At 36.9% G+C, this 12,587-nt stretch overlaps 1 protein-coding gene across 2 annotated transcripts in view; it reads left to right on the forward strand.

The window, feature by feature from the left end:
- The first annotated feature begins 997 nt into the window (after nucleotides 1–997).
- Nucleotides 998–12,587, forward strand: part of LOC115944092 (uncharacterized) — a 501,430-nt gene continuing 489,840 nt past the window's right edge. The window contains exon 1 of one of the 2 annotated variants that reach the window (XM_081798852.1): nucleotides 998–1,411. In XM_081798852.1, the coding sequence (XP_081654978.1) occupies nucleotides 1,207–1,411 (205 nt within the window). In that variant the 5' untranslated portion in view covers nucleotides 998–1,206. The remainder of the gene's footprint in view (nucleotides 1,412–12,587) is intronic. The other variant, XR_014138746.1, reaches the window with a different exon arrangement.

Raw genomic sequence — 12,587 nt, forward strand, 5'->3', positions numbered from 1 at the left:
CATAATAACGAAGATTGAGAGTTTAAATTTCTGACTCTTCTTTTTCCTATCTATAGATCATGTAACTTCTCAATTATTTTAGCAGTCTTACATAATCTTGATTCATTCTGTATTCGTGGATGCAGCTTTCGAGTAAATTCTGCTAAAGACCTTATTATTAAAAAATCAAATAACTGTCACAGCTTGTTGATTATTTTTCAGTGCTACTTCATAAACTCCAGAAAAACTAAATATTGTTAAAATATCTTTTCCTTACAATTTTGAAATTTAAGCAATTTAAAATGAGTACAGCTATGTTTCCCGATATTGTTATACTTAGGAGACAAATTCACTCAGTGACAATAATTTTGAAATTAAGAAAAAAAATATTGAGGTCATAGAACTTGTTAAATATTTCTAAATTAGAAATGGGCCCCAAATCATCTCTTTCTTCCCCCCTCCATTTTAAAAGGCCTAGTATTGCCCAGATTTCAGGCCTGCACATCTATCCTGACAAAATGTGGCTAAATCCCATTTTGTTTGGAAAGCTTCCTACCTTGTTTATGCCCTCTGGGAATCCAACTCTTTTTGTCCACCAAATCACAGCAAGTGGCAATTCACGCCAAGTGGTCAGTTTCCTTTGAACAGGATTGTATAGAGAGCCAAAAGAATACTTGAGAAGGAGTGAACCCAGACTATGGAAGGAGAACCCCATTGATTTTATTTCCTCTATTGTATGACAGTTTAATTATGACAGGCACAGACTTAGTTTGAGTCTTGCTCTATGATCTCTAGGCCAAGGGTTGGCAAACCACAACCAGTGACCCACCACCTGTTTGGGTAACATGGCCACGTTCACTGGTTTGAGGACATGTTTTCGCACTCCGCAGCAGAGTCGAATAGTTGTGCCAGACACCTTAGGTCAGCAAATCCAGTATTTCCTCGCTAGCCCTTTAAGAAGTTTGTTGACCCCTGTTCTAGATGCACGATCTTGGCCAAGCTACCTAAATGTCTGTGCCTCACTTTTCTAATTATAAAATGTGAATAATCATCTTTACCAAATTGGGTTTATATGAGGATTAAATGAGTCACTCTGTATAAAAACTTGACATAGTGTTAGGATGGAGATGAAGTGCATCACAAAGACTGATAAAACCATAATCATACCCAGAAAATATAAAATAACATGTATTTCCTCTCCACGTAGGAAAGAATTGGTAAAAACTCATGTCAGAGAATAAATCTCTGGTGTTTGGTGAAGGATCTGGATTCTTTTTGCGTTGTTTCATTTCTGCTCAGTCTCTTTTCTGTGTCCCATGTAATTCTAGCCTCCTGCAAGTCTTTTTCGGACTGTCACTTCTTGTAGCCAGCCCTTCTTTATTATTTGTGGAAAAATCTGCACGTCTACATCTGGAATTGCTTAAAGGTCACTGTAAGTATTGAGTCTTTATTAACGATTTGTTCCCTTCCAAAAAGCTTTCCAAAATGCCTGCAGCCAGGGTTAGAGCTCTGAGAGCTAGCTTCCTCTGTTTTCAGGGACTCACGGTTGTGCTCTTACTTGTCTTCTCAGTGGAGAAGAGAAAGGTTTTCTTCTGTTTGCTCTTAGGCAGGAAGACATCTCATGAATTAAAACAAGTCCTTTTTTGGGAAAAAGTAGTCCAGTCTGGTATGTTTATATATTCCTGATTGGGGCACATTAGGGGTTTTCTGTTTTATAACTGTAGGTCTAATATCAGACAAACTACAAAATATGTGAAAATATGTTTCTTCAGCTTTGCGATTTCCAATATTTCCTTAACCTACTGGTTTTCAGATTATAACTAAAATATGCACAAATTCTAGGAAATTTAGCAAATATAGAAAACCGTAAGAGATAATTTAAAAATTTGCTCTAATCCTTTCCCTAAGTTGTGAAACTTCTTGACACACATTTATATTGTATAATATTTTTATTCCTCTCTCTATATATATTATAATTTATATACTGATATATCCTATCAATGGTATGCTTTATTATATCTTGTATCTTGTTTTACTTGATATAATCCTATGTATAGCTTGCCATGTCATTAATTTTTGAAACACAGTATTTTAGTCTGTGGAAATCCTGTAATTTATTTAAACACACTCATATTGGAAACTTTGGGACAGAGTAAATTGTTACAATTCTTCTAAAGGATAATTTATTAATATAATGCAAAATATTAAATTTAGGTACTCTTCAACATAGAAAATTGCATTTCTGTGAATTTACCCTAAGGGAATTGATAGGGCAAACTCACTCAAATATGTGTACTGAAATGTTCATATTACAGTGGAAAGTAGTGAATATAATTTTGCAGCCTCAATGTCCATCAGTAGAAGATGACATAAATAATTTATGGCACATACTTGCATTGTGGAATGCAATGTGGTTAAAAGAGAAAGAACTCATTTTTACCTATGTACACTAAAATTGTTTATATTTTTAAGTGAAATAGAGCAAATTAGAGGAGAGTTTGTTTAGTAGATCTTAGTTTGGTAAATGTATACATATACACCAATATAAAAATCTGGGGAGTGTATCCTTCACAATATCAATAGTAGTTGTCTCTAAGTACTGGCATCATGGGTAACTGTTTCTTTTAAGTTCTTTCTTTGTGACATTTGATCCTGATTCATGGTTACTTTTGTGAACAGGGAAGAAAGAAAGATAATTTCAAAAAGGAAAAAAAAATATTAACTATGATACTCTTCACAAATCTATGTCAGTTTTTCACAATAGTTGAGAGTATATCAGAATTGAATTTTACTTTTTAGTGGAATCTTCATTTTTTTGTACCCACAAAACTTTGTAATTTGTAATTTATTCTACTTACAGTTCAAAGGTACTAGGAAAATATTTTTATGCAAAAATTGTTGGACTTATGGACCAATGAGGATATTAGGACTCCTCATATGGGATGGACAGTCCTATGGCTAGAAGTACATGCTTCTTCCTTTTGCTTGATATGATTTCTCCAGAAGTTTCTCAGTCCATGGGTTGAAGGAAGGTGATAAGGGGGAGACTGAGTAGGAGACCTCATATCCCCATTGTTAAGAACTCCTAGTACCAGGAGAGACGTTGTATGACTTTTCCCACTTCTTACCTATTTTTATTCTCCAGGTAAATAATGGGGCTAGGAAAGTGCATATATATTACTAAAATAAATCATTATTATGGCCCCAAGAAGTATTTATTGTCTCATTCCCGATTCATCTCTAAATAGCTTTTGGACTAATTCAAGTTCTAAAATTCAAACTAAATCCCATGCATCCTTGGTAAGAATTCCAAATTCTAGTTCTATGTTTTTGGACATGTGCATGTGTCTATATGTATGTGTGTATATGTGTGTGTGCATAAAATATATGTCTGTGTCTATACATACACATATATATGCATTTGATCTTCAGAAATGTTGTGAAGCTTATGTCAATATGCTCTCCCTGCTTCTAGTCACGTATCATGGTATTTCATAATATTTTAGGGAAAAATAGATGTCATTGTTTTCCTTTGCATTCCTTTTATTACTAGTATGGTTGAACATTGTTTTGCTTTGACCAGTTTACTTTACAATTTTGTTACGATTCTTGGCCCTTTCCTCTGTTAGAGCAGGAGTCGGCAAACTATGGGCTGCAGACCCATTCAGCCCCAATCTAGTTTTGTAAATAAAGTTTCACCAAGACACAAGCAGGCCCATCATTTATGTAGCCTATCATCTGTGTTTTTTTTCTTGCTACAGCAGCAGGGGTGAGTAGCTATGACAGAGATTGTATGGCCATCAAAGCCTAAAATATTTACTCTCTGATTTTTTACAGGAAGAGTGTAAGGGCCCCTCCTCATGTTTTAGAAGTCTAGTTTTTAAAACCCGCTTTTATCAGTTTGAACAAGCTATTTATTTGGCAAGGATTTTAACTCTTGTTTGAAATATTTCTTGCAAATATTTTATTTCAAGTGACTTTCTTGCCTGATCAGGCCCTCAGATTTCCTCTTCTAAGGGATTCCTCTTCCCCCCTTCCCTCAGCCTCCCTGAGCCTGGGGTGCTGAATGACACATGCAGCGTTCATTAACTTAGAAGGGCTAATAGGCTATTGTCCTTTTTATGATGATTGTGGGTGGGCCCATTTTTTATCTGGCTTGTCACTTTCTCACCAGAATGTTCACAACCCTTCTTCTTGACCCAGATGTTAAGAAATATAATTTCTGAGAATCATTTAGGATCCTTCTATTTGTAACAAACCTTGATGTCCTAGCTATGATAAAGTTCGATGCCATAATGCATTGTTTTATATGGAATCCTGGCTTTATTAAAAATAATTCCTTGGGGCGCCTAGGTGGCACAGTTGGTCAAGCGGCCGACTCTTGGTTTGGACTCAGGTCGTGATCTCAGAATCATGAGATGGAGCCCCATGTCAGGCTCTGTGCTCAGTAAGGAGTCTGCTTAGGATTCCCTCTCTCTTCCTTTCCCTCTACCCCTCCCCCTGCTCTCTTTATTTCTCTCTCTCTCTCAAATACATAAATAAATCTTAAAAAAGAATCCCTTATGTTTTATAACACTCTAAATCTTTCCTGAATGGTTTCACTCTTTTTTTTTACATGGTTTCATTCTTTCTCCTTTTTATTCATTTTTTTTCCTCCATTTTTTCTGCTCCACTTATTATTTCCTGCTAGTGACAGCTTTTGTTCAATCTGTTTTCCGGGTTGTATCATTAGTTCTGAGGGAGTCTTTTATTTTATTTTTTTTTAAATTAAGAGCCAATTAGATTGTTACGTGGCTTTTTAAAATACCTATTAGTCCCTAGGTATTTTTATACCTGAGGAAATGGATCAAACTCGTGCTTCCCAATTATACATAGGATATGATCCGATACTTTGACAAATATTTCTCCATCATGGTGATCAAATAATGTTACTGTGGCTTCTTTGTGTTTCCATATTTATCTGAACATTAAACATACAAAAAGAGAGAAATAACTATACTCCACAACATTCAGTTTTCCTCTCCTTCCCTTCCGCCTCCATGTAAATTTCCATCTCCCTTGTCTTTAGGGCAGGGTCATGTGTCTAACTGTGGTCTGTGGCTATGAGAGGAAGTGACATGTGTCACTTCAAGTCTGAGGTATTTAAGCATGATTTTGAGTTCCTCTTGACCTGACAACATTGGGAGCCACAGGTTGAGATGGCAGAGCTATAGACAGTGAGGCCACTGATAGCCTGGTTCCCTGAGTGACTCTATGGAGGAGAGTTTCCGCATAACTTACGCATTTACCTGAACAAGAAATTGACCTGTGTTATGATAAGCCATTTAGATTCTGTGGCTGATTTGTTATGATTATATAACCTCAACCATTCTCATCAACACGGAAATTAGTATTAGACATGGGGCTCTACTATAATTAAATACCTGGTATGTTCCTGAAAGGCAGTGGACAGACAGTGAGAAAAATGATCCTGGAGGAGACAAAGAAGAAAATGTATGTCATAGAGTGGGAAAACATTTGGTGAAACTACTGTAGGTCAGAACTTGGAAGGCAGATCCTGTGCTTAGGTAAATTTAGCTCCTGAGTAAGAGGTAAAAACAAAACCATAGTAGTGTCTGCTAACTGCCATTGGTTATGCTTGGCAAGGTATTACAAAAGTAAAGGTGAATTCAGGAAAGAACTGGCTGATTCACATGCAGGATTGAGAAGAATATGGATTCCTACAGTATTTGAAAAGCCAACTGCTTCTAGACCCAAAGAGAACACAAAGAAAGTTTACGTTCAACAAAACCTTTCTGCTGAGGACAGTACTTAAGGCAGAGAAAGTTTTAAATGTGAGGTCTTCCTATCTGTTATTACAGATAAGCTTTAGGTAGCCACCATCAAACTGGCAGGAAAAGACAGGGGGTCAAGAAAACAAAGAACTACTGGAGATTTGAGAACTAGATATTTTATTTATTTTATTTTATTTATTTATTTTTAAAGATTTTATTTATTTATTCATGAGAGACAGAGAGAGGCAGAAGCAGAGGGAGAAGCAGGCTTCCCGCTGAGCAGGGATCCCAATGTGGGGCTCGATCCCAGGACTCTGGGATCATGACCTGAGCCGAAGGCAGACGCTTAACGACTGAGCCACCCAGGCACCCCGAGAACTAGATATTTTATTTTTATTTATTTATTTTTAAAGATTTATTTATTTGACAGAGACATAGCTAGAGAGGGAACGCAAGCAGGGGCAGTGGGAGAGGGAGAAGCAGGCTTCCCACTGAGCAGGGAGCCGATGTGGGGCTCGATCCCAGGATCCTGGGATCATGACCTGAGCTGAAGACAGATGCTTAACCAACTTAGCCACCCAGGCGCCCTGAGAACTAGGTATTTTAAAGCTTGGGTGTGGTTACTGCACGTGGAAATGACTGGAAACAAATGGAGAAGAAGCCTCTTAAGTATTTGAGAGAAATGTACTGCTAAAGAAATCACGAGCCTGGACGAATGACACCTTTGTATGAAGCTGAAAATGGCCTCTGTGTACACAACCTCATGTGAGCAAGGAGGCCAAGGAAGCCCTGAGGACACTTATTTTCACAGTCAGAGAAGGGAATGGGACTAACAAAGAACTTGTCGTAGGGTGGAGACTCAAGTCATACACGGGTAGGGAGCCCTCCCTGTGTGCTCAGCAGGACCTTGAGCTTCTGATTGTGTCCCATTTGTCTTCTTTCTAAAAGTGAGTGTATTATTGTAATTATCCTGACCCAGTCACACCTCTGTGGATTGAGTGCGTGCGTGTGTGTGCTTTCATGTGTGTATGTGTGTAGGAGCAGGTAATTTGGCTTTTATAGTCATAGGTCTCCAAGCCAAGAGAAGCCACATAGGAGCTTGAAGTTTATCTAGATGGTCTGGACTGGATGGGCTGCAGGCTGTCTCCTTGGGGAGCTGCTGAGCATGTGTTATGTGTGGGAAGAAGAGGGAACTGAATATTTAGTGAATTGAAGGTGATAGAGATTACTAGTCCCTACCATAATTGATTGTTTTCCCTGTGCTTGATAATTTCCCAACATCCCTTGGAGTTTATGCCAATGAGCTGTGAACAGAAAGGATGTGCTTTTCCTAAGAGTGGCTGAGTTCTCTCAGCTCTTTCTCCCCTTGCTCTGGCAAATGCTGAAGCCCTGGGTAAGATCAGTCTACTCAGGTCAGACTTACACTGTGTGCAAGGAGAGAACTCTGTGCTAAGCCATTGAGATCTGGAGTTAATCTTTTTTTTTTTTTTTTTAAATCAATTTTACAAAGGTTTTCTAGCTGGAAAACTTACCTGGGGTTGTTTCCCCTAAACATTGGTGTAGATCACTTAATTAAGAAAGTAAAAGCTGCCCAGAACAAAAAACTATCTAATATAGGTTTGAGCTGAGAGAAAGCTAAAAGCTCCCATGCAGCAAATTCTGACCCCCCCAACTGGATTTCATGCCCCTGACAATTGTTCCTAAATCATGGGAGGTCAATTATTTGATTCTAAATGCATCCAATTTTAGCCACCCTAGAAGACTAATTAATACTGTATGTCTTTTCTTTTTAGTACAAGGTATTGGTTTCCACCTATAATTATGGACAGGTAGAAAGCTACCTAGCACGTGACTTAATTAGGCTGGTCTCGTTTTCTAAGTTAATTTATTTTTACTTAGGGACACCAGAGTAATTTGTTAAATATTTTATAAGAATCTGAACGAGCAGCCGTGTTTACATTAGGGAAATAAAGCATTCGCTTATTAAAAAGGTTCAAAGAACATAAATCTGCTGTTTACGCCAACAGAAATTGTGTGCAGGTTTAATGTGTGATGAGGAGTCAAGAACCTGGTACGTGAAACTGCACCAGAACATTTATTTTTCCGCTTAATTCTTGGTACAAAGTTTTAACAAAAGGAAACGAGAAGACTAAGCATAGATGGTGTGCATGAAGGGGAACTTGGGAAACTGAAGCAGTTTTAAAGAACAATGAGAAACAAATTCAATGGGTAAAACTCAGCTTGAATGGGCTTCTTAGGAAATACACAGACATATCACTTTCATTTACATAAATTCTCACTTCTCAATGTTATATGTAACAATGTAGCGATGGTCAAATTTCCATATTAGGGAGTTAAAATGTGCACAAGAAATTGCCTGAATAATTTCCCCAAGGTTTTTAAGTTTCACTTGCTATTATGGAGTCTTTTCTTGCTTAAACTCAGCTCTTACTTTAGAGTCCATCTTTCATCTCACTCAAGCAGACTCAGATCTATTCAACCTGCCCACAAATATAAGACAGATGGAAATAAATAACCCACTAGAAAATCCACTTGATGTGAGTAGTGCAGTTTACGTCTTAAAGGACTGGAAATGGGTCTGACTTTGAAGTCAATGAAGGAATGTCTGACACTTAGAGAAAATACATCTTTTTTTTCCCCCCCTCCTTATTGAGCCAGAGATTGCTGGCCTTCAAGCTCCATGTAACAGTGAGGTCTCTGATGCTGCATTTGCAAGGTTGAGGTTTCTAAGAAAACAATGTTTACTACAATTGGGTAATATGGTTCTCTTCTGGTCAGAAAGGCTCACTAAAGTGTACTTCACATGGGAAAAAGAAGTGAGTATTATTCATTTTTAGGAGTAGGTTCGTATTGCTGTTCTGCAATCTGAATTTATAAATGGCTTTCAAAACCCAATATCCATGCTAATAGTGATTATAGTAACAGATCAAAAACAGTATTTTTTTATTCCACAAATTACATTAATTGCAGGTCATTTGTATGTATTTCCTAGTGAGGTAGAATGGGATCCCACAAATTCCCAATGTAATAAATTACATTAAGCATAACTCTTTGTTGAGATGATTTAAATGAATTTCCTTGCTATTGTAATAAATAAGGCTTAGTGATCCACAGTCTTTAAATTATGGAAAACAAAAGTAAAATTATATTGGAATTTGGGACAAATATTCCACCAAAATTTTTTACTCTAAATCTTAAAACAATATTTCAAAAATGATAAGGATAATTAGTGAGCCTACTAAAGAAACTCCACTGAGCTAACTTTAGGTGACAAAAAGTTAAAGGTTTAAGTAGTCAGATACCTAGAGTAGTAAATTTTTAAGATACTGGTATTAGCCTTTCTTAGATTCATCACTTGAGCATTTTTAGGCAGATAATTTCCCTGCATTTGTACGTGTTTAATGAGGAACATATCTCTATTTTTAGAAAGCTTGAGATAGTTTCACTTTGAGGGCTATTTTATCCATGCTCCAAAACAAAATAGAGCCTCTTAACTGATCAATTTGAATATTGCAAGCATGAATACAAATTAAAACTTTTCTCTCAACCAAATCTTTGTTTAACAAAAAATAAGCAAAAGTAGCAGGCTTATTTAGAAACACTATTTATTTAGAAACACTATCAAAATTAAAACAAGGGAACCAAATGCCAGCTATGCCTTGCACTGTAAGCAATATCTAGAACAATTCATGGAAAAAAGGATCTGGTTTAATAGATTACTTGAGAGGTTCAGAATATATGCCTTATGAATTTTTATGTATTTACATGAATGAGAAATGCTAAAAATTGAAATACTTTTTTAAAAGATGTTTTTTACCTTAAAACTCTACACCTGTGAGGCACCTGGGTGGCTCCATCAGTTAAGCGTCTGCCTTCCGTGCAGGTCATGATCCCGGGGCCCTGGGATCAAGCTAGGCATTGGGCTCTCTGCTCAGTGGGGAGTCTGCTTCTCCCTCTCCCTCTGCCCCTTCTCCGGCTTGTGCACTCTCCCTCTCTCTCAAATAAATAAATAAAATCTAAAAAACAAAAACAAACAAACAAAAAAACCCGAAACCTCTACACCTGTAATTTACTTAACTCTCCTGCAGTCTGTCCTTCCCGCCCTTAGATAGTGATGTGAGCTCATTGTTCATGCTGTTGGAACATTTTAAAAAATATATTTTAGATTGCTTTAGGAACTCATTTAGAAGAATTTCTTCATATGCTCCAAACCAAGTGCAGGACTCTGGTATATCTTTAAGAGACAGTGGGATTTTCATAAAAATAACTTAAGAATCAGTAAACAATAAATGGGAAGAAAACATTAGAGACATTTCCATTACTTAATAAAGAGAAGTTCATGTCACTAAAGGCCATTAAAGATATTTAGGTTGAACATTGAAGAAATATTTTTGATTATGAAATAGATCATGAACAGAGTAGTCTTTCTCTCTCTTTTGTGATAGGGATATTAGTAGAGATAGTGGAAGTATTTGGGGTAATAACATCTATTGAGCACTTACTGTATACTAAGCACTATGCTCAATGCTTTACAATAATTCACGTTTAATTCAGTCCTTGCTACAAATCTGGAAGCTTGTTTTATCCTCAAGTTATGCATGAGGAACTGAGGTTTAGAGAAGTTTACTTGTCCAAGAGTTATGGAATTGAGACCAGAGCAGCCAAGCCAGTGAAAGTTATTAAATTCTCTGGGTCTTAGATTTTTCCTATGTAGAATGAAGATAATAAGGCCCATCTCTTATGAGGTTTGTAGTAGAAAATGAGGTAACATGGGTATGTCTGGGTGGCTCAGTGGGTTAAGCTGCCTTTGGCTCAGGTCATGATCCCAGGGTCCTGAGATAGAGCCCCACGTGGGGCTCCCCACTCAGCGGGGAGTCTGCTTCTCCCTCTCCCTCTGCTGCTCCCCCTGCTTGTGCTCTCTTTCTCTCGATCTCTCTCTCAAATAAATAAAGTCTTTAAAAAATTGTTAAAAAAGAAAATGAGGTAACCTATATTAAAGGATGTTCAGTGAATGTTTAAGGAACATTATTTATCCTCCTTAATCAACTGTGCACATATGGCTAAGACTTTGTCATGGATCACACTGCATTTAAATTACATGTATATCTTGTTATTAAACTATGAGGTCCGGGAGGAGTTGCTGGAAACCTGTTTTAGTCCTTCCATGTCTCCTCATCTTGTACCAAGTACACACTCCAGGACATAGGAAGCATGCAATGTATGTTGCCTTAACAAAAAATGAGTAGGAGACAGGACAAGGGAGCACAACCATCTACTGCTGGTTGGAAACCAGTTGGACAATATGGTTCAGATTTTAAAATGTGCTTTTTCTTCGGGTCAGCAATTTCACTTCTAAAAATGTATCCTAAGGAAGTAATGAGATTTGTGTATCAAGATGTATTTTCAACTATCATCAACACAACCTTGTCTTCAATAGGAAAAAATTAGAAACATCCTAATTGCCAATTTAAAAATTGTGCAACAGGTATATAATGGAATAGTGTGTAGTTATTAAAAGTGATCTATAAAAACACTTATTAGAGGCAAAAGAATCTCATGACATATTTGTTGACAAGTGTAAAATGCTGCTTATGCAACTGTATGATCTTCTTTCTATAACACACACACACACACACACTCATGCACGCATGCACACATACATACTATAAAGCTGTATAAATAAAAGAATGAATAATGGTTATATCTGGGTAAAGGATCACAGGCTATCTTTATTTCCCCATGCTTTGCTTTATTCCTGTGAATTATTTTGTAGAAAGCATATTTTTTATATTTGAGAAACAATAACCTTATTTTAAGAAATGAATGACATCATCAATGCCTGGATTTTTGACATAGGACCTCAGCAGCAGGTTTTTAAAACCACATCTTAAAAGAGTTGTTTGGTATTCTGAAATTATTACAAACAAATGCATTTGTGGCGAGTGGCCGCTTTTTTTATAAAAGCTTTTGTAAATAAGTAAACATAGGAACCTTTTAGTAGTTTCTCAGCTTGCTTCTATTCTACTCTTCACGCTTACATGAGGTCAGAGATACGGAACTTTGAATCACGGAGATAGGGGATTTATTAGGGTGGTTTAATGAGGGGGAAAGCCACAGGATATGTTTGGAAATTTCTCTGTTGGATAAAATGATAAAACCCCAAAGCGCTTTATTCTGACTTTTTTAAGATATGAGTACACATTAATATTAAATGGACAGATTTATTTCTGACTATTTTGGAGGAATATCGATAATGGAACACTTGGTTCTAATCAGGTTGGCTGTCAGCCCATTGTAGGAAGAGTTGTTTTATAAAAAGTCAAAAAAACAAAAACAAAAACACTTCCATGTCCCATCTGTGGAGAGAGTGAAGGCTTGACAACTGTTGTTTGTCACAGTGGACAGAGTGAGATGCAGAAAGACCAAGAAGAGAAGCAGTAAATAGGGAAAATTGTGCATATGATATATATGAGTAAGTGTGATTCCAGAGATCAAAAGTGAGATCAAAATATGGGATTTCAGGAAAACTAGCCTCTTGGGGTAGCTGTGTTAAAATTTTTAAACATTCATTTTTAATTTGTAGAAGTTTTAAGTGATCACAAATATGTCTCCAGTGGCAAAGATTGGGATAAAACTGAACACGATTGCCCTGTCCCTTGTCCTTAAAGGGAATTTCTTTCCTGGCTTATTATTGCCTATTATGATCTTTGCAGTTGAGCCTTCCAAAATGAAGTGAAGCAACCTGAACCCAGAGTAACTGTGAATATGGCTTGGAAGAATTTTGCAACTATGGTGGTTATCATCTGCATAATT

The sequence above is a fragment of the Leptonychotes weddellii genome, chromosome 1 (assembly GCF_054177405.1).
Source record: "Leptonychotes weddellii isolate Sample4059 chromosome 1, ASM5417740v2, whole genome shotgun sequence".
NCBI classification, from domain to species: Eukaryota; Metazoa; Chordata; class Mammalia; order Carnivora; family Phocidae; genus Leptonychotes; species Leptonychotes weddellii.